General features: G+C 33.2%; 1 protein-coding gene across 1 annotated transcript in view; it reads right to left on the bottom strand.

Moving 5' to 3' along the window:
- LOC124364674 (HMG domain-containing protein 4) overlaps nt 1-23,064 on the bottom strand; it is an 83,010-nt gene that overhangs the window by 44,064 nt on the left and 15,882 nt on the right. The window contains exons 2-6 of the mRNA XM_046820340.1: nt 16,539-16,676; nt 15,386-15,453; nt 11,681-11,798; nt 4,766-4,890; nt 514-615 (exon numbers count right to left, since the gene is read on the bottom strand). Of these exons, the coding sequence (XP_046676296.1) occupies nt 514-615; nt 4,766-4,890; nt 11,681-11,798; nt 15,386-15,453; nt 16,539-16,676 (551 nt within the window). The remainder of the gene's footprint in view (nt 1-513; nt 616-4,765; nt 4,891-11,680; nt 11,799-15,385; nt 15,454-16,538; nt 16,677-23,064) is intronic.

The following is a 23,064-nucleotide window of genomic DNA, read 5'->3' as shown; positions in this document are numbered from 1 at the left end:
TCCAGAATAAATAGTAATTAATTACATTGTAAAATTATAGAGATTAGTATAACAATTAAGTAAACATTTCTTATCTTTATTGGGCATAGAGCAATGATAGTCAATAGTCATGGTCAAACTATGTTATACCATATTACATACAAAGTAAAAATCACTCCAATAAAACTAATAACAATAATAATATAAATTTGAATTTTTAATGATTTTCTATTATTTAATCACACAGACAAAACATTACTTCAGATACATTTTAATTTAAATTGATTAACCATTGTAAAAATGTTAATTTTACTTAATGTATTAATAACGTTATTAATTTAGTTTTATTATTAATATTTATTATACCTTGAAAAAAAAAAACAGTAAACAACAAATATTTGTTTTTGAGCTGATTTAGGTATAAATCATTAATAATGTTATTAGAACAAAAATTGTGTGATATACTTTATTTACTCATACATTTAATTGATATAGATAAGAATAGATTCTAAAAAAGCCGAAGCCAATACATACGCCTTTATCTTTTCGTTGCGCTTTCATTCTTCCAACAATTCTTCCATCACGAATAATTAATTTCTTCTTAGATGATTTTTCCAACATGTACAATGACTGAGCCTGAAAATACAGTTTTATAAGTTGTAATAGTTTGCCTTTTTTTAACAGCAAGCATATTTCAAATATCAGTTCATACGTTATAATTATTATAAAGCTACATTGATTTATCCTTGGATGACTTTTCAAACATGTACATAATAAGTACTGTTTGAAAAAGTCATTGTCTTGTTTAAAATCAAGTCACAAATCTTCACCAGGAAAACATTGAATAATCACGAGATAAAAATCTTATAGTATTATTCTGACTTCCTGTGTAGAAGCAAAATGAATACTAATACAATGAGTGAGTTTTAAAATAAAGCATTTGTTATAAATAGTTGTATTAAACAATCAGGCACATATATTTTCTGAATATTTGAAATAGAGTTATAAAATTGGATGGTTGCCATTCAAAACCTATTTTTAAATTCCCGGTTTTTCTGGTCAAAAATTTCTGATTTTCTTGTCCATTTCTAAACCAAATAAACAACTGTATCTGTAAAACTGTACTTAACCCTTACACAAAGTAAAACGATGAATGTTTATCGTCAGCAACTATATTTGCGGGAAATGCCATGAATCAAGAATCTTTAATTGTCGTCCCACAAACAATGTATTGATAAAAAGGATTAGTTGTCTAAAAGTCACATGATAGGCTACCTAATGTACGCCTAACCTAAAAAATTAATTACTACCAATTAGGTACAGTGAAAAGTGCAAGTCAAAACTCTTAAAACTAAATTAAAAATTAAAATAATAAGTCGTCAGTACTGCTAGATAACATTTCTTCAACAGAGTAGAAGGAATTTTGCTTCAGCCACCTTAAAATAACATTTTAAAACTTTTTATTACTAATATTCCTACAACCTAATGGTAACGTGTTGAACAATTTTATACACAGATACATATGTTGGGTTTTGGTTAGCCTAGCAAATCCTAAATCTATGAGATACCGGTACCTTGTGTCATAGTCTTGAGCAGAGCTTCTCAAATGACAAGAAAGGCTGTAGCTATAGCCATGGACTACAAAACAACAAGACATAAGGCTCCTCAAATACAATGGACAATATGGTTTGGACAGTTTGAATACTATACGACCGATTGTCACATCTACAGGTAAGTTTTTCAGATGAATAGTTGATCAGAGGACTGATGGGATTTCTACCAGCCATCGTCCATCCAATGCCACTTTGAAGGTGATAACTAATGAACGTGATAGATTTGGTTGGCTGGCCCTGAGAACTGCCGCAAGTACTTACGAATTTTAATGGCCGACTCTGCTCTGAGCACTTGTAAAGAACTGTTGAACACTGGTTGAGGCAGCTGGGCGTGAGAGCTCTTGCTCCCGTTGACATTAGTGATTATTATTGTTGGACACATAAATAATGCTTGCACAACTTTTTGCCAGATAAAATGCAGCTTACATCAGTTGAGGTTTGGATATTAACTGTGATATCAAAACATAACATTAAATTATTTGTTTTAACCTATGTAATCTGATGTCCAGTCACAACGTGTATGTGAAGAGCAATTGTTCATAGACCAACCGAGGCTTCAGTCACAATTCGACGGTGGGCAATAAACGTTATAGTGGCAACTTAAAGTTTGTATTGCACATACTGGGAACGCTCAACACTGGCCACATGAGCAGCATGGTGGTACCACATGGTGCCGTTGATCCGCCGCCAATTCCATATTTTAAATTCTCCTGCCGCATAGCCCTCAGCTCATTCTGTCATTGCTGTGTATCACCCATCACACCCAAACATCCCTTTCTCAGCTTTACTTGCTGTTCCAATCCCACTATTTCCTTCTCTAAAAGGTATCATATCAGGTCTGTTAAAAATCCAACTGAAAATATGGTGTACTCCATAAACCGGGTAGCATCTCTTATTAAACCGTCAAACAAATGACAATATTGACCGAACCGAATTCTAAACCTGAATAGGGTGAACACTACATTTTAGGCCTGCGAAATCTACCTAAAAGAGTTTTTACAAAATGCTATTTTCACTCAGGAATAATAGTTGGACAACTTCATTCAGAGATTCATTACATAAACTGAATAAAACTTAGAAAAAAAAACATTGTTTGTATCGTGGCCACTACTCTTTACCGCTACCGCTCATATAGTGGCTGAGGCCTGAGATGATCCGTTGGTCGACTTATTTGCTCAATGGATTCTTATGTGTTTGGGGGCTGGCCACGACACAAGGGTAGAGCTTGACAAGATAAACTCCACAACACCAGTAGAGGCAACCAGTGTCAGAAGGGACTCACGAACACATATCCGATCTTCATTCAAAATTTCACGAACCACGTCAAGTATGCCTAAAACACGATGTTTTGAGATTAATGATGTCCTAATTCAAGGAGGTATTAAATTAATTCTTGATTCCTAAGTTCTTAGATACGGAAAAATGGCTTTTGAGATTTTCCTGATTCTACAGGAGATTCCTGGTTTTTGTTTCTGGTCCATTAAATTCCCAGCTTATTCCCAGTTTCCCAGTCGTGTGGCCACTCCAATCCAGGATTCAATTTTATTTGAACATTTCATTATGTTACCAATCCACATGTTACAACTAATTACTTGTATTGACACCAATTAGTATAACGCACTTACCTGTTGCGGCTGCACATGAAGCGTGTAATAAGAAAAGAATTAAGGTAGTACATGTTTGTACTTTAGTATAATTTTAAGTAACAAGTCAGTCACTAAAAAATGTGTCAGACTGGATGAGACATCTAGGTTAAAATAGTTTAAGTATTTTGAAAAATAAATCAGTAAATATACTAAAATAATCTTTAAATGTCCTTAATACCCTCTAAAATCTATATATATAAATGAAACTGTTCGTGTGTGTAACAGCATCACTCACAAACGGCTGGACGGATTCGCCTAATTTTTTTTTAATTTGTTCGTCTTGATCTGTAGAAGGTTATAGGATACTTTTTATCCCTTTCCCGATTCAGGATTCCGCCCCACTGGTTACAGAAATACCCGTAAGAAATGCATTGCAGCAAACATATGTTATTAAGTGAAAGAGTCTTTTCAAATTTTTAATCAGCTGTTCTTTGTAAACATATATAATGCGACAAAAAATTGTTGTTATTTTTGACAGTAACTAAGTAAACATAAATATTTTTGACGTTTCTATGTAAACAAACATTTTTTGACATTTACAACGTGTCACAAATGTCAAATTTTTGATAAACGTGATTTGATATCTTTTTTACAATTTCCAAGAACAGTGTTATTTTCCATCAGTAAAAGGTTTAAAAAAATAGGCAAGTATTTTTGTTTTCTCATGTAAATATTCTTTGAAGAATGTTTTTCTCAACATTTTTTTTTACAGAATTCCTTTGAGCAGTTTTTTGACGAATTTTATTGGAAAATAACATAATGCCGCCAAGAAAAAAAAGTGCTTTAAGCCGTCACAGCGCACGTGCGATAGCAACAAAACGAATTCGTAAATATTTGAAGGCGCTAAATTATTATGTATATTTACATACCTTTAAGCTAAATTTCAGGTTGAACTTAAAGCTTGAGTGTTAGATCACTTTATAATGAAGTACGTGTACGTGTGCAATTGTTATAAAAATACAAAGATTTCCTTGATCGTTGCAACGAGGCAAACTCTACATCGGCGTTGTAAATTGAATTCACTTGGTCCAGAAGTACACATACACGGGCCAAGCTTACGAACAGCGTGCGAAGCCACGGAAACCAGCTAGTTCTAACTAAATTATTCTACAGGTATTGCTTTCCTTGTTATAAAGATCAGGTGTTATGAAGATTTATTTCAAATTCATATTAATATTAAGTCAATAATAAATACAAAAATCTCTACAATTCTCCCAAATAGCTTCTCATCTAGATATTTTACATGTATGCTATTTTGGACTTTATAAGCCAACTTTATAAACTTGCTGGTTTACTTATTTCCACCGCTATGCTTAATAAAATTGTATTTACACACTTTTACACTTTGTCAGTACTTTTAATAGAATTAACCGCAATTTTAATCTGTAATAATTTCCTCCAAAGTAATTTGGACCATCAAGATTGGCTCTACCATAAGTATAAGGAAGAAATTCATCATGATCAATTATTTAAATTGAATTACAGTTATAATAAACATTTTGTGCATATAATATAGTATCCAGCTACCTGAGTAGGGGTACCAGTGTCAGGACTATCAGGATTGATTCTCTGAAACCCTTCAGTGACCTGAGCATTGTCTGTGTTGCCAAGTCCCATGTGTTCCTCCATGTCATCTTCATCTACTTCACTACCTGCAATGCACAGCACACCACTGATAACTAGAAATTTACAGTAGTTTGTTACAAGACTATCAGAACAACTAGTTGTCTACAATCTGTGATACTCCAAAATACATGAATAAAGCATTAATTTAACTTTGTAACTCTGTATTTCCTTGGTTTTTAATCAGAGTTTACTGTGATTGTAGTTTACTTTGTACAAAAATAGACAAGTTAATATAAAACAGACAAAACACTATTAATATTAATTACTTCTTAAGACTAAAAAATATATATATGTATATGTATATACACAAAATAAAATGTGTATGATTATGCGTGAAAATGTACATTCTGCCCAATGAGAGAGTCCACTCAAAACTTCTTTTCATTCCCAATTTTCCCGTTAGAGAATTTCCAATTCTCTAATCCATTTTCAAACAACTATAAAGCTGTATTTAACACCTACACTGAGTGGAAAAGTGAAGTTTTATTGTTACCAGCTGTATTCGCAAGAAATGCCTCTAAGCTTTAGCGGTATAACAAATTTTGTCGCTAGTGATATACGAGAAATTCGGTGACAATTCATCGTTACCAACTGCTTTAAAAGCGCCTTAGTTTTTGTCTCTGTGTCTTTCAATGTATCGACATAACACCATATAAAACTAATAACTTTTCTTTCTGTGATTTTTGAAAATACATATATATACCAATTTGTAAAAATAAAGAGAACAAACAATTACCAATATAGCACTACCAAAACAACAAGTCATATCATGTACCTTCTCCTTATGAATAATAGAAAGGGTAGCTTACAAAATGAACTTTCAGAATGTATTCCATTTACTTAAAAATGTAATATTTATAGTGAATCTATCTATTTTTTACACCTACAAAAAGTTAAACGTATAGATAAAATGGAAATTAGCGATCGTGTGTCTACCGCCGAGCAGATACCATCATCCTTGCATACATCAGCAGACACGCTGCCATTAACAATTACAGAAATAGAAATTATGAACTTCAGTTAAATTAATTTTGTTATACATCACGTTATTTTGTTACTGTATGTTTCTAAATAATTTTATACACAAAGAAACTACAAAAACATGTTTAAAAATTGGTAATTTGCATACTGAAAATCAGTCAATGTCCATGAATAAACGCAGCAGACTTGTGACGATGCCCCAAAATAAATATAGAAAATACTAAGTATAATTAAAATATTATTTGTTAAAATACAGTAATTTGTTAATTAGCTTATCTATCAACATTTTTCAAACAGAAAGTAAAAAAATGTTTTAACAATCCATAATTTGTGTACTGCCGATCATCCATCGTCCGCAAATAGACTTAATTGGATTCGAGATTCAGTTTCCACACATCACTAGTTGTAATATTGTGAAATCGTAATTTTCAAAGTGTATTTAAATTTTTACTTCTGTTGGTATCGGAATCAATCCATTACCAGTAAAAATACCAGAGAAATTATACACATTCACGCATGTTTTTTCTGAGCCAAAAATTCATGCATATTTCACGTTTTTCAACATTATTATCGTTGCTGGCAGACCTACTTACAGTTCCGCAAAAGTATTGTGGTTCAGAATATATCTCACTGACGGCCAATACATGAAGAATGCATCAGAAAGTTATCTGCTACAGAAATTACCAAAGTGCAGTTAATTTGTGACCTATAGAAAAAGTAGATACCAGTAGAGAACAAAACCTTCCTTAGTTGCCCCCAGAATACAATTAATCTTATCAATTACTGGTTCTTAAATAATTGATGTATGCCCTTTAAGATAATATAAGAATAGAATCACCCCTTCACAACACAAACACTACTAAGTAAATAAATACAAGAAAGACTGTGATTGAAGTCATTAAGTGTTCGATAAGCTATAGTCAAGGACTACGAAACAATATGACGTAAGGCTCCTCATGTGCATTAGAATATTTAGTTTGAACAGTTCAAATACTGTCCAAACAATAGTCACATGTGCAAGAAAGTTGATCAACTGAATAATTCATAGGAAAACTGATGGGATTTTTACCAGCGTTCGTCCAATGCCTCTGTGATGACAAAAACTAATGTACGTGGTAGACTCAGCCACCTGGCCATCTGCAAACTGGTAAAAATATTAAGCTGCATTTAGACAAAATTAAAGTTGCAAAAAAATTGTTGCAACTACTGCAGCATAATATGAACAAAATAAGCAATCTTAGTAGCAAGAACTGTTGCAAGCACACGCTGCGGGTGTATCGTTGGTTGTTGTTTGAGTCAATACAATATCTGTTCACACACCGCAGTGGTGTCTCACCAATGTTTATAGTTAACATTTTAAAGTTAACACTGCCAGTTCTTGCAAACAACTGTCCGACACTGATTGCAGCAGTGGTCACGAGACCTCTTGCACCCGCTTAAACTACTGATATTTTACTGTCGGACACAAAAAAAGTGCAAATGCAGCTAGTTCAGTCAGGTTTGGATGTGACAATGATATTAAAACATAACATCCCTCTCTTTGTTTTAACCTATATAATCTGGCTTCCAATCGGAACATGTGTGAGGAGCAATCGTTCATAGACCAACACAGGCCTCAGCTGCGATTGGAGTTGTAAGCGGAGAGTATTAGAGCTATGACTTAAATCGTAATGTTTGTATTGCACAATCAGAAAACGTTAAACACTGGCCATGACAGACACAACCAGTCCCCTTGTGGTACCACCATATCCACTGCTAATTCCAGACATTTAAATTTTTCTCCTGCCATTCAGTCCTCAGCTCATTCTGTCTTTGTTGTGCATCATATCGAACTCAAACGGCCCCTCTCGGTTTTACCTGTTGTCGTAAATCCACTATTTTCTTCTCCAAAAGGTGTCTTACCAAGTCTGGTAAAGATCCAATTGACACTCTGGTGTATCCAAAACACTGTTGCATCTCTTAAAACTTTTAAACAAATGACAATAATCACTTAACCATTATAGGGTGAACAGTGAACACTGTACATTTTAGGCCTGCACAATTCATCTAAAAAATGTCTTTCCAAAATGCTATGCACAGACTCATTACAGAGGCTAAATAAAACTTAACACGTTCGCTGCGGGCAGTAACTCTGGTTACCACAGAACCTTTGTTCTGAAATGAGTTCAGTGTGTAGCCAGCACTCAAGCTATCAAAACGCTGTATTTCTCGCTCCTCGGGAGGTAGTTTTCACACATTTTTATGCACTTTGTTTACACATTAGACTTTTTCATTATTTTTAATGATTTTTTAAGGTTTTTTAGTAGTAAATGATTGTGCAACACAATGGATCTTCCCCCAGGACCAAGTGGTGTACAACAGAGCCAGTATTGAGTTCAGATGATGAGGATGACAACATGAACAATGTGGAGTATCAGACAGACTCGGAAGTTGAGGATCCTGATTATGAGACCAACCCACCCCAATGGGGTGCTCACAACCAGATTGGAATGAAAGATACTTCCTTTTACTTGACAGAAAGGATTTTTAGTTCCTTTGCCAGATGACAAATCTCCAATTAGTTTTTTATATTCATACTGCTTGTGAATATAGTTTTTTAGAGGGAATTGTTAAGGCAACCAACAAGTGCGCATTCGAATTTTTTTGTGGCCCCATACTGTACCCGGTTCTTGAGTTGGTAAATGGAAAGACCTATCTATGGAAGAGTTGTTGGTTTTTCTTGGTCTTATTTTACACATGGGCATAATAAAAATGCCCAGACTCCAGGATTGTTGGAAAACTAATAAATTGTTTTCTTCTTGTTTTCCAAATTTCATGTCATGAGACTGATTTTTTATTATTATCTTACTCTGCTTGAATTTCAAAAGCCATTCTGATCGATCTAACCGCTAATCTAAAGTCCAGTTCCTTATTGATTACTTCAATAACAAAATAAAGCCTGTGTACTACCCACAACAAAACCTGTGTATTGATGAGGGAATAGTATTTTGGTGTGGTCGGCTGTATTTCCGTCAATACATAAAAAAATGGCAAAAATTAGGATCAAACTATACAGTCTGTGCTATCCCCATGGTTTGATTTTAAAGTTCTTTGTGTATTGTTGTGTACTTGATGATTTTGGTGGCAAGGGACATGCAGCTAACGTTGTACTAAAACTAATGAAAGAAAAACTAAATTGTGGACACAGCCTTTACATGGACCATTATTATTATAGTTTTTCTCTTGCCTCCACTCTTTTGAGAAGAAATACGTACAGCACAAGTACACTCCGATTGGATAGAAAGTACATTTCAACGGATGTTAAGTCAGTTCAGTTGAAAAAAGGAGAAACCATTAAACACTATGCCGAAAGTGTATTGGTTGCTAAATGGAGGGATAAAAGAGTAGTGTCTTTCATATCCACAGAACACACTAATGAAATAGTCACTTCAATCAACTGCAACCAACTTGAAAGGAAAAAACCTCTGCCAATTGTGAAATATAATCACTTTATAAAGGGAGTTGACTGAAGTGATCGGATGATGGCCTATTATCCCTGCGGGAGGAAAACCATACGCTGGTACAAGAAGACTTTTATTCACGTTTTGCAGATGCTGATGATGAACGCACACTACCTCTTCAACAAAATGCAAATTTCTCGTAATGAACGAAAAATGCCTTTGTATGATTTTCATCTAGCAATTGTTGACCGTCTCATACAAAACCCTCCTGCACTTCCATGCCATTGAAGCGGGAGAGTGTTGACTATGTCCCTTCCAAGATTGAAAAGAAACAAAAGAGTGGCAAAAAGTTAAAAAATAAAAGATGCTGAGTTTGTAGTGTAAAGGGAATTGTGAAACGAGTGGTATGGCATTGTTTGCAGTGTGATGAACAACCTGGCTTGTGTGTGCCTTATTGTTTTGACCAATACCATGAATAATGACAGACAAAAAGGTTTTGATTATGTTTGTTTCTTTGTTTTTTTTAAGTATTGAAATTATAACTTTTCATATTTTCCACCAAATATTTGTAAATAATAAACGAATTTTGAGTTGGTTTGTTGGATGTATATACACATTTATATCAATATTTTATTTTAGTAAACTTATTTCTTCTTTTTTCTTATATTTTTATAAACTTATTTACAATATTTTTTGTATAATTTAAAGTAAGCATTGTTTTATAATTACTCACTACATATTTGTAAATAATAACTGAATTTAAGTGAGTTAGCGGGGGATATATATAAACTATTTCACGTTTTTTTAAACTTTTACATTCATTTTGGTTTACACAATTACTTATAGATATTGTTTATGTTTGTCTAAAACGAATAAAATACGGTCCAGTTAGCTACAATGTATTCATTTGGAATATTTCCACTGCCATAAAAGGACGTTCCCTAGTGCGAGCGGTAACTAGAGTTACCAGCTGGCAGGGAAGACTGTCCCCAGGAGCTAGCATTCCCAAAATGGTCGAGAGTGATAATTTTTGTGACTAATGAGTAATTTTCATATATTTCTATCATATTTCATCAAAAGTAAGTAAAATATATTTTTTAAGTTTCAGCATATACGGAACTCTATATAGGTATTTTTAGCAGCGAATGTGTTAAACACAAAAACACAACTTGTATCACGGCCACTATTACTTTGCTGCTAGCACTTGTATAGTGACTTAGACCCGAGATGATCGGTCGGCCAACATTAAATGTCCAGTAGATTGTTACATGTTTGGGGACTTGACACAACACAGGGGTAGAACTAACCAAGATAAAATCCACTACACTAATGGAGGCAACTGGTGTCAGATGGGGCTCGCGTACATAGTCGTTAATCTTCATTCACAATTTCATAGACCACGTAGTGTAAAATATGATGTTTTAAAATTAACCAAGTCCTCATTAAAGGAGGTGTCAAATTACTTTGTGATTTCGTGAGTTCTTAGAAACAGAAAAATTGTTTTTGAGAATTTCTCGGTTTTCAGGAAGATACCCGGCTTATTCCCAGTACGTTAAATTTATTCTTGGTTTCCCCGTCGGGTAGCCACCCTGCTAATGCAGCTTATTAGTGATTGATATTTCTTCAGTGCTTACTTATTAGTGCATGGGTTATTATTATTACTTATATCAAATCTAGCAGATTGTCTTGCAAACCATTAGTTTTGGCTAGTAAAACTCTTACATTTCCTTCCATTTCTATTTTTACTGTTTTACTAGTCCAAAAAATTACCATCCCATTAAAGTGAGCCTCTGTCTCATGAGTATAGATTGAGAAATTGGAATACCATTAAAATTCCCACACATCAAACTTACTTTTTTTTAGAAACATCTCATGTAGAATGGGGCGAAGCTATTTAATTCCCTGCCTCTAGTAGTAAGGGCTTAGATCAAAATAATAATCAAATCTATTGGAAATAAAGTCATAGCATTCCTACTGGATAAAGGCTATTATAATATCACAGAGTTTGTGGTCAATGATAGAATTTTTATTTATTTAAGCTTGTTGCCAACCCATTAAATATAATAAACATATAGTTTGACACAATGATGCAGTTTGTACTGTGATAAATAAATATGATTGAGTTTGACCTTGATCTCAAGATATAAGGTGTATTTAGGCTTATTGTTTATTTCTAAATCCAATTTTATACTTGAACATTATAAATCTAATAAATTTTATATTAAACTTTTACCTCTGTATAATGTTTGTTTGGCTCTTAAATTCAAATATGTAAACTGATCAATCTAATGATGTGTCATATAATATTTTGAGATGTTAGAGACAATAATTAGGCTTGTTATAACAATATATCCATACCACCACCTTATTGGTAAGAACAAGTACATGTATTTACCTAAAGAATCTAAGCTGGAGTCATTGTTGTGAAACATGCCCAGTTCGGAGTCTGATTCAGAATACTGAGGCACCTCTTCCTTAATACCATAATTTGGAACTGGAACTTCATTATCTTCCTGCATTGACAAAAAACAGTTTGTTAGCTCTTATTCAAGTCACTTAGAGAACATTCAATATTTAAACTTCAGAGACACAAGCATCACTTTACCTGCAATAAGTTATAAAAATTGTAAAAATAAAAACTTACAAAATTGTGAAACTAAAACAATCTTGGATATTGACTGCTTAGTGCCATAAATACACCAAGAAATAAATTTCATCTTAAATATGTATTATACTTATAATAATGTATTACTTAAATAATTAATAAATTAGTAATTATATACTTAAATATGTATTAAGAAAGATAACATTGAAGTATTTTTATGGTGTAAAATTTACATTTTGTTTATTGTTAATGATTAAGCTACTTGTATCATATAGATACAATATTTAATCGATAAAAATATTCAAAATATTATAAAAAATTATTTTAGCACACCTTCATTATTATTTTCTGCCCATATAAATTTTAACCTGCCAGTGTTAAGTACTATAGCTGTACTACCGCAATTTTTCAATAATTAATTATAAAATTGTCTATAAAACGGTTACCTGGAAAGTTTGTGGCAATAGTGCCACATGGTTCAATACCTAGCAATAATCACATGTTATTGATTGTTACTATTAAGACAGTTTCTTTGTTTACTTTGAATATTTTGCACAGTCTATTATAGTACTCAATAAATACGCACCTCGTTAACTTGTATATACAAGTTTTATCATTTAATAGTAATCAACATAATCTTTTCCTATATTGGTGACCCCAACTAGAAGCGCACTGGTATAATTTGTGTACCTGAGAAGTGTATTTCTCCCTACATTGATCAAGGTTAACCTCTGAACAATATGCTGGGTAACGTTAAGCAGATCAGCATCCTTCGCCAAGAGAACGAACAACTCCAACAGCAGATCGAAGAATTACGTATACAAGCAAAGCAACTACGGCAGCAGAGTTGAGGTGCAAATGCAGAGCAGAAGCTGTTGTCCTGTTGTCAATGCCAGTGATCTCGTCCTGTAGTGGAAAGTCCAGCTCCTACACGAAACACTGAATCTTTAAATTGGGTTTGCTGGTATCATTCAAAATTTCAACAAACCCTAAAAAGTGTGTTCCACCTTACAGTTTGTCGAGAAACGATCAAAAACAGTTTGTAAGGACAGCATCTGTCTGTTTTTCATCTAAAAGCCATCTCATTGTAGTTGATAAAGCGTCAAAATACAACTTCCTTGTTGTGACTGGTTCTATGTTGTTTTCTTCGTGAACGTCGTTCCCCTGAGAACTACGAGCTGAGTGGCACAAATGGAAGCAAGACCTACGGATTTCTAACTTTGAATCGTAACTTCTTATGAAGATTTATTGTAGCTGATATTGATGTACCTATAATTGGTTCTGATTCTTTTGCTCACTATCATCTTTTAATCGATTGTGGTACAAAATCCATTATCGATGAAACGACTGGTCATCGTGCTTCAGGTTTACCACAAACTTTTTGCAAAGTAGCATCAAAGATGTGAGTAATTCTTCACATTTTTCTACCTCTTATTTCTGATTTTCCTGATATTACTCAACCATCTGATTTACCACAAAAAATCAATTACAAAACTGTTCGTCATATTTGTACAACTCTGGACAACCAGTCAAAAGCAAATTTCGTCACTTGAACCCTGAAAAGTACAAAGTTGCTCGAAAAGAGTTTGATAATATGTTGCAAAGCTGGAACAACTCGTCCTTCCAATAGTGAGTGGTCATCTCATTTACATTATTTAGCACCTAAAAGAGATTTAAGCTGGCATCCTTGCTGTGATTATCGAGCGTTAAACACTCGAACTATTCCAGATTGCTATCCAGTTCACCATATTCACGATGCTACTTATTTTATTGATGACTGTAAAGTATTTACCAAAATTGATTTAGTGAAAGACTATCAACAAATTCCTATTGCTTAAGAACTGCTATAACTACACCTTCTAGACTTTTTGAATTCCTGTTCACGACGTTTGGTCTTCGAAATGTTGGTCAAACTTTTCAAAGATTTATGGATGATTTATATGGACGACATTCTCGTTTTCTCGCAGTCTAAAGAAGAGTAGGAACGTCATCTTGGAATCATTTTCGAACGTGTCTCTAAGTACTGAATGGTCATAAACATGCACAAATGTACCTATGAAGAGCCACAGGTTACTTTTCTTGGTTACAACATTTCTGCTGATGGTATTTGAGCTCCAGTTGAACGTGTCAAGGCAATACAAAATTTTCCATTACCAAATACAGCTCCAGAACTTTGCCATTTTATTGGAATGTTTAATTTTTATCGCAGATTCATCCCTTATGCCTCAATTTGAAGCCCTATTGCATGATGCTATTAGTAATCTGATCCTCAAAAAGTACCAACCGATCTCGTGGACACTTGAATTAAGAGAAATTTTTCAAGCATGCAAAAACTGCATTTCATCTACTTCACTTCTCGTACCCTCATGTCAACACACATCTTGCCTTATTCACAGATGCTTCAAATTACTCTGTTAGACCATGGTTACAAAGTTTCTATTGATTGTGTGAAACCGTCTTTCATTCTTCAACATCTGTTCCTACTGCCCAGTTCCTACTACTACACTTTTAACCACATCTACTTCGCCTCTTGTTCAAGAACGTACAATTTGTTCTGGAAGAAGAGTTTGTTTCAGGGATGTTTTGGACCTATAGCCAGTCACTGCCCACGGGAATAGTGTGGCAATAGTGCCACATGGTTCAGTGCCTAGCAATGATCACATGTTATTGATTGGTAATATTAAGACAGTTTGTTTGTTACTTTGAATATTTTGGTGAGTCTATATTGTACTCAATAAAAACGCATCTCATGAACTTGTATATACAAGTTTTATTATTTAATAGGAATCAACACAGCCTTTTCCTATAAGTTCAATCAATGCATTACATATTAAACCTCAGAGGACTACCAGACCAATCGACTAATCTGTCGGCCTCAATGGTTTTTGCAGAAAAGACCAAAGCCCAATCCATTGACCCATTATAGTGCCGGTAATCAGGGCTTACAATTTATAAAAACTGCTTGTATTTAACACGTTGAGTGCAGATCCCATAATTTTATGGAATTGTTGATTTTCATTATAGCGTATTAAGCAATCACTAAATTGAATACATAATGCAATAAGTTTCCTTAGTTGATTATCAACTTAAAGATGGTTCATACACCAATCTGTCTTTAGCTCTATAATGACGAAGCAAGAATTGATTCTCTTACGAAATGAACGGTCTGTTTGTGTAAGACCAGATAAAGGGCAGTGAGTTAAATAGAAGAGATAGTGACAACACAGCAGAAGGCAAAATTTAAGTGATAACAGGAGTGAGCAGAAACACAAGAGGTTGGACAGCCAAACCAAACATTGTAATGATAGATTAAATTAAGCATACCATGTGCTTTTCTTTCTTGGTCCATTGTTTTATCGTAAATGTATTGTTTTGTATTTTAAAAATTTATTTGACCTTATGTATCATAGTCATTGATAGATTTGAAGACTGATTGGTAATTCGGTTTTTTATTGAATAGTAATTTATTTTAACTATAAAATACAAAATACAAACCTCTTCTGAATTCATTTCCATTTTAATGGACATTTTCTTCTGCAGGTTTGACGCTCTAGGTACAGAGTCTGCAACAGTCATTTAATTAGATAAATAAGTAAAAAGTAATTTTAAAGAATGCACAGGATTATTAAAAAGGGAAAGAGCATCATTTCACTAAGAACATTAATGAGAGAATACAACATATTTATTTGTAACTATTTTGTGCATTAAGAAAATAAATAGTTGATTGAAAACTACATTGCACTGAATGTTTCTTATAAATCCAATGAACGCTTAGACCCTAGACCCTTACACTTGTATGCAATAATAACGTGATAAGAGTAATTTGTTAAAGTTTATTTAAATTTGAAAAAAAAAATTACAATTCTATGTTAACAACCATGAAACATGGCCATTACACAATATTTTTACCATTATGTAATTTTAACTATTACAGAGTTATAGTGTAAATTTATTTCTGGAACCCCCAAATCTCTCTTTTATGAAAAAGGACTGTTCCAGTTAACTTTCTTCTGGTTGAATTCCCATGACATGCTTCTGGCACTACTGGGCTGAATTCATTTGGCTAAACTGGTGCGGAAGAGCATTTCAAAATTGTTTAAAAATTTTATTCACTCAAAACAAAACTATTAATATTATACATTATGGTAAAGATGATCTAATCCTCTATAATATGGTAGTATTTTTTAATTATTAAATGTAGTCACTTTCACGCAAATGCTGACTTGTGCTTGCCATTTTAGTAGTGAAGAACGAATAAACAATATGACGTCAGTAAAACAGTAGTTGCATGAAGTTACAAATAGTTCCTATGATTCTGTAAGGAAGCAACACAAATTGGAGGGAATTGTGATGAAAAACAACTAAATAACTGTCAATGAAGAGATTAATAAAATATTTCACAGGTGATTAGGACTTTAGCACCAGGCTAACCGTTGTAGCAATTACGGACGATTACCCAGTAGAGGGTTAAATAAATAATAATTAAATGTTAATCACTAATAGTGAGTATATTTTTTGTACATATACGATTGATTGTTTTTGTATATTATTATTTCAATAAAATACACTTTAGAGCATGTTGCACAGGTTTACAATTTTAGCAATCAAATATAAAGATTTTCAGAAACAATTTACAGGTGGTACATACTAGATGATATGTATGGATCGAGCTTCTCATTTTTTTTACGGTATCGTTCAACTTCATCCAAAGATTCAAAGTCCGTTAGTTTTGAGGATTTTTTACGAACACGTCCAGATCTTGACACACCTGTCACCTCCAGTTCAGCTGAAACAGAATAGGACATGCAATATTTGTAATCACAGAAATGTCACTGCAATCAAATGAGCTGTTTTGTTTGTAGCTTGTATTAAATGTTACTTGGAATTTTTTAACAGTTAATTAGACTAAGCAAATAATGTTCATTGACTGAGCGTTAGCAATGCCCGTCACTTGAGGGGATGGAAAAATATATATTTCTGTCTGTCTGTCGACACAATATCTTGAGTATGAACTGTCTATAGACTTGAAAGTTTACATGAAGCTTCATTTCTACATGCATAAAATCGAGTTTGATGATGGTGCATGTGACTCATGGGGTTTAGCTGAGTATTATTGAACATTTTAACATTATTGGTCTTATGGGTAACTATGATAACAAAAAAGTTTCAGAATAAATAAATTTGCAAACAAACTGAGTATATTTTAACAAGTGATATAGTAACAAATGCAGCCTAATGAAACGACAATAGACTTGAAATTTTCCATGCAACCTCAGTGAAACTTGTTAAGCAACACATGGTGTGGCATAATAATACCTTGTTTTAGTAATAGTTGAAAATATGTTAAACCTTTTTTTACAAAGGTACTTTTTATCATAAAATATTAATTTATTGAAACTGATTTAATTTTATTACATTGTTTAAAAACTTTAAAATTTATTAAAACAAGAATCCACACTAATTTTTATCATACCCTTTTCAGATTATAAAACTATCCAGATTTTTTAAAAAGGCCAACAGACGTCTTAGAGGGGAGAAACTCACTAAAATGTAACTCACTTTTAACACATACACTGGACACTAGTCATGTACCAGCCAAGTATGTAAGCAGTATGAAACTAAAGTGATACAATAAGTTCTACATTACCGTTATTCTTTCAATGATCATATTTATACATTTTTAAATATTACATGTAAATTTTCTTATTTATTTTATTATCAATAAGGTGCCTAAATTTGCATGATAACTTACTCTAGTGCTTAATTACTCTAAAATATAAAAACATTGTTGGCCTTTTACATTGATTTGCCAAAACAATATTGTATGTAAGGATTTGTGATAAAGTTTTCATGCAATGCATTCACTTCTCATATAAAGAATTCCGTGATACAAGACATAATATGTATTAATATATGTTCATGATTTTTTAGTCCACTTAACATAATTATGTAACGTTAAATGTTAAAAATATCTCTGTATTACAAATACTATGGGTAGCTTAATTTTTTAAATTTGAATTTAATTCAATTTCAAGAAAGTACATGGCCATAATATTTCATTGTACCTATTAATGTACCAAAACTGGCTATAGTTCCATATCGGGCCAACAAACCAATCAAATGTAATATCGAACTAAAACAATTTATATATTAATTTCACTAAAATTATTGAACAAAAGATTTTAAGTTTCATACAAAAAATTACTACTAAATATATTATTTCCATCTGTTTCATCAGCAACTATTATATAAAAGAGTCAAAAGAAATAAATCAGTTGTCACTAAACAAAATGTCCATTTTGTTTTTGTTTTTTTTTTTCCTTCCTGAGGGAAAAGGACAGTTTGTCCCCGCGCTTAGTCCTAAAAGGACCTTTGCGCCTCCCTTACTTTAATTTTGTGCCCTCAAAGACCGATGCTTTTGCAAAAACCAATCAGATTTAAGGGCTCCTGTTCTCTAATGTCCTTGGGGCTGAGGAGATATGCTCCCAGGTATATTTCCCGAGTCTCTACGATGGCAGGACAATCTAACCATTTTGTTTAGTGAATTCAAAGTTTTTAATTCTTGTTGTTTTCCAGGCATAAAATTCCTTACGGTTTTGTAAGAGGAAAAAATGTATTCTTGTCAGATAAATTTAAAATTCCATTCCAAAAAAGTATCTGTCTAGGAGGTTAGTTAAATTAAATGCTATCACTGATTTTAATGTTTTGTTGTTGTTTTCTTCATAAGTTATTACAAAATAAACATGTATAAAAATATTACAATCATTAAATAAGTTATTATTTTTAACACCCATTTCCGATAGTTGTATTTAGCAAATAAGTAGAATGTAAAAAAAAAAAAAATCATCTGTTTTTATATACTGAAATACAATTTACATTATTATATCTTGTACCAATTGTAGACATTTTTATCTCGATTGATGACTTTGATAACTGGCCATTCTGGTATATTTAAATATGAATGATCCATATTAATATGACATGCATGAAGCTGACTCTGTTGTTGATGAGCACCACCACACTCAAATAAAGGTAACAAATTTTTTATTAGAAATACCTAAAATATCAAATACAAAAACGTTCTAATTATATCTATATAAATAAAAATGAATTTTTCGTTCGTTAGTCTCGCTAAAACTCGAGAACGGCTGAACCGATTTGGCTAATTTTGGTCTTGAAATGTTTGTGGAAGTCCAGGGAAGGTTTAAAAGGTGAGAAACATTAGAAGGGTTTGTCTGAATATTTAATAATTCAGAAAAATAATTATAATATTTACGACACGTAATCCAAACTTAACTGACCCTAAACAGCTGTTGACACTTTCAGCTGAAGTTCACAAAAGTCACAGAAATATTTGTTTAGATTCAAATTTTATAAAATGTTAAATAATTATCCAATGCTTGATCAGTAGTGTTAAGTTGATTACAAATACAAAATTATGATCTAATTCTTATTTTAGATTGCACCAATGAAGAATAAACCATAATGCATTGAAAATAATATTTAAACGGTGTTCTAAAACGCACCTTTAAGAAAGCTGCGAATGTTTTTTTTTGCACATAAGGTTGAAACGGGATGTATCACTTAACAATTTTACTGTAGTTAAAGGAAAAGCAAAGGGATGGCACATTCTTTATCTAATATCAGAATCTGAATACAAGCGACGGAAGTAGATGCATTATTATTAAAGTAGTATTTTTAAACCTACGTAAGCACATATCAGGATGAAAACAATATTACTTATAGCACCTAAACATATCACAGACCGCAAATAAACGCTTTTAAATCTAAGTTGGATTTCAAAGCTCATATATGTTTTTATTTTCTTGGCCAATGCCACAACATAAACTCAACTATGGAGCTATAAATAAATTAGAGCGGAAGTGAATAATCGGTTGTAGGCCTACCTGACTTTTTTAACCGCAGTATCATTTCAGTCGTACTTTAGTTATATATTTGCTTTATCGGGGCAAAAAGCAATTAATACTATGGCACTTGAATAATCTTAGACAGAAACTAAATAAAAATAGCCGAAAGTCGACGCTTTTTGTTGAACTTGGTTTGTTTTCTATATGACTTGAAAATGCTCAGATAGGAAATTATCTACAGAACAGACAGACGGGGGGGTCTTTGCTTTGCTTATTTTGGATGACATGGGGGGTAGGGGAGTCTAGATGATGATTACGTCATCGGTAGTTATTTTCTTTTTTACACGAATGGCAACCCACACATTGTCTTTGCTTGAAAACGAAACGCATTTTCGGGGATTCCCGCAAGTAATACATTTTAGTGAGTGTGCGGTAATTCCCCTACTCGCGTTAGAACCGAGTAAGGGAATTACCGCGCGCGCTGTTCACTTGTCTAAATTTCCTCTATCAGTGTATTGTTTCGTTTGGATGCTATAGCGAGTAGACGTATTGTAAGCATAGTAAAGCAAGTTAACATTTGTGTTACCATTCATTCCATTAGCCAAAGTTAAATGTTTGAATAAGATGTCGTTTCAAATAGTCAAATCCAAGTTATACCAAAAATTGTTTGAAAGTTTTAAAAAATCTCATACAAGTACGAAAGTACAAAATGTACAAAAGTTAGTTAACGAAGTGTGGCGAAATTACAAATTACAAGCAAAATCCGACAAGGAACTAGATATTATTGTATCTAAGAGAATCGAAGAAGAATTGCAAGCGGCGACTAAGAATAAATCCAATCTACTACATTTTTTTGTAAGGTGAGTGACGAAATCATTTTAGGTACCTAAGAATACCTACTAGAAATATTAGAAATCGCCAAAAAGTTTCTCTTTGCTAATTAGAAAATATTATGGCCTATCTTAAAGTATAGAGGTAATATTCATTGTATAGATTTATTTCTTATAATTAATTCCGTCAATTGGTCACAAAATACAGGATGTTAGTTTTATACATATATATATTGCCTAAAAACAAAAACTTTCTATGGGTTCTGCTAAAGATTCTCTTATTAAGCTACATAAATACAACGTATGGCAATATATATGGTAAATGCAAAACCCTATGGTTTTAAATCTAATATCTTTAAACGAGCAATTCGTTCCGGTCACAAAATACAGGGTGTTATACTCTATTCAAATAGGTATTTAACAGAATGTAAACAATCTTTATATGTCTTTTTATTGAAATATGTGGTTTAAAATTGTAAACTGTGTAAAATCTGTTGTAATTCATTTAACAACTCAACAAATATTAAAATTGCTTTTCTGTAAGTACATAAAGGTGCGTACAGACATCGCGAGGCGTGCGCCGCGAATGGTTCGCACGTATACATGTGCCGTAGCATGCCTCAGGTTGATGTATGCGAGACGAACCATTCGCGGCGCAAGCCTCGCGATGTCTGTACACACCTTTACAAATATCTGATTTTATAATTGCATATTTCAATAAAAAGACATATCAAGATTGTTTAAATTCTTTTAAATACCTACTTGAATAGAGTATAACACCCTGTATTTTGTGACCGGAACGAATTGCTCGTTTAAAGATATTAGATTTAAAACCATAGGGTTTTGCATTTACCATATATATTGCCATACGTTGTATTTATGTAGCTTAATAAGAGAATCTTTAGCAGAACCCATAGAAAGTTTTTATTTTTAGGCAACCTGTAAACCTGCAGAAAAAACACAAATTACACAGCCAGCTTCAAATATTAAAAAACAGGAAGAAGATAAAATAAAAACCGGTAATGAATCACAACAGCAATGCGAAATTAATAAAAATACAGATAAACAGAGACCAAAACCTTCTCAGGAAGCTATGAAAAATAAGATTGCTCTACTCGAAAAAAATCTGAATGCTTTGTATTCTGCCAGAGATACTATGCTAAGCCGTGCTGAAGTTGATAAACAGATCATTAAGTTGCGCGAGGAAATAAAAACAGCAAAACAGTCTTTAAACAGGAAGGTTCAAAACGCAGTTGCCCAGAAGAAACACAGGGATGGTATGAAAAGAAAGTTAGAAGATATTTGTCATGAAAATCCAGAAATGAAAAAAAGACTATCTCTGAGGGATTCAGTGGGACGTCCTAATCTTGAAAGCAATCAACCTTTACTATTGAAAACAATCGCGAATATAGCTTTATTTGGGAGTGCAGCAGATGATAGAAGACGAACGGAATCAATTCGCAGCGTAAAAACTCTTGATGAACTCACACAAGAATTACGTAAAATGGGATTTGACATTAGTCGCAGTGGGACATATCTTCGTTTGATTCCCAGAAAATCTAATTCTGTAGAGGGACGAAGACATGTATCGACAGTCCCTGTTAAGCTCATTCGGGCTCAAACTGATCACCACAAGAGCCACTTAGATAGCAAGTTCACTGAAACATCAATCCATTATTTAGAGAACATAGCATCCATACTAGGACCAGATCAGGTATTTTTCATATCTCAAGATGATAAAGCTCGAGTCCCTATTGGCGTAACTGCGGCAAATAAGCAAGCACCTCTTCTAATGCACATGGAATATAGAATCAAATTGCCTGATCACGATTGGGTAATCGCTGAGCGTCATAAATTAATACCATCTGTTTATGCTGGTATCAAAATCACTTCCAATATGCTAGGACAACCGCAAGCCGTTAGATATTCTGGACCAACATACATCGCTATTCGAAGTGGAAAGCATAGTTCATCTACTGCTAATACTTATGCTCAGGATTTCGAGACGCTTCTCGAACTTGAAGAGTTTCGACCATTAGCTAAAACTGACCATGGACTAGTAAAACCAGTGGTAATCATGACGGTTGATGGAGGGCCAGATGAAAATCCACGTTATCAAAAAGTCATAGGATTTGCTATACAACACTTTAAGCGACATGATCTCGATGCATTGTTTTTAGCTATCAATGCTCCCAGAAGAAGTGCGTATAACAGAGTAGAGCGCAGAATGGCTCCTCTTAGTCGGGAACTGGCTGGTTTAATATTGCCTCATGACCATTTTGGGTCTCATTTGGATGAACGTGGCGTTACAATTGATGAACATTTAGAAAGATCTAATTTCGAATTTGCAGGAAATGTATTAGCTGAAGTATGGAGTTCAATGCAAATTGATGGCTATAATGTTAATGCAAAATATGTTGGGGCAGGTGAACAAGATCTTCCTGATTTTCCAGACATTAAATGGTATTCAGAACAT

Source organism: Homalodisca vitripennis, chromosome 1, assembly GCF_021130785.1.
Source record: "Homalodisca vitripennis isolate AUS2020 chromosome 1, UT_GWSS_2.1, whole genome shotgun sequence".
Classification (NCBI taxonomy): domain Eukaryota; kingdom Metazoa; phylum Arthropoda; class Insecta; order Hemiptera; family Cicadellidae; genus Homalodisca; species Homalodisca vitripennis.
The sequence above is the reverse complement of the archived record's forward strand: the minus strand, read 5'-3'. Positions and strand labels throughout refer to the sequence as shown.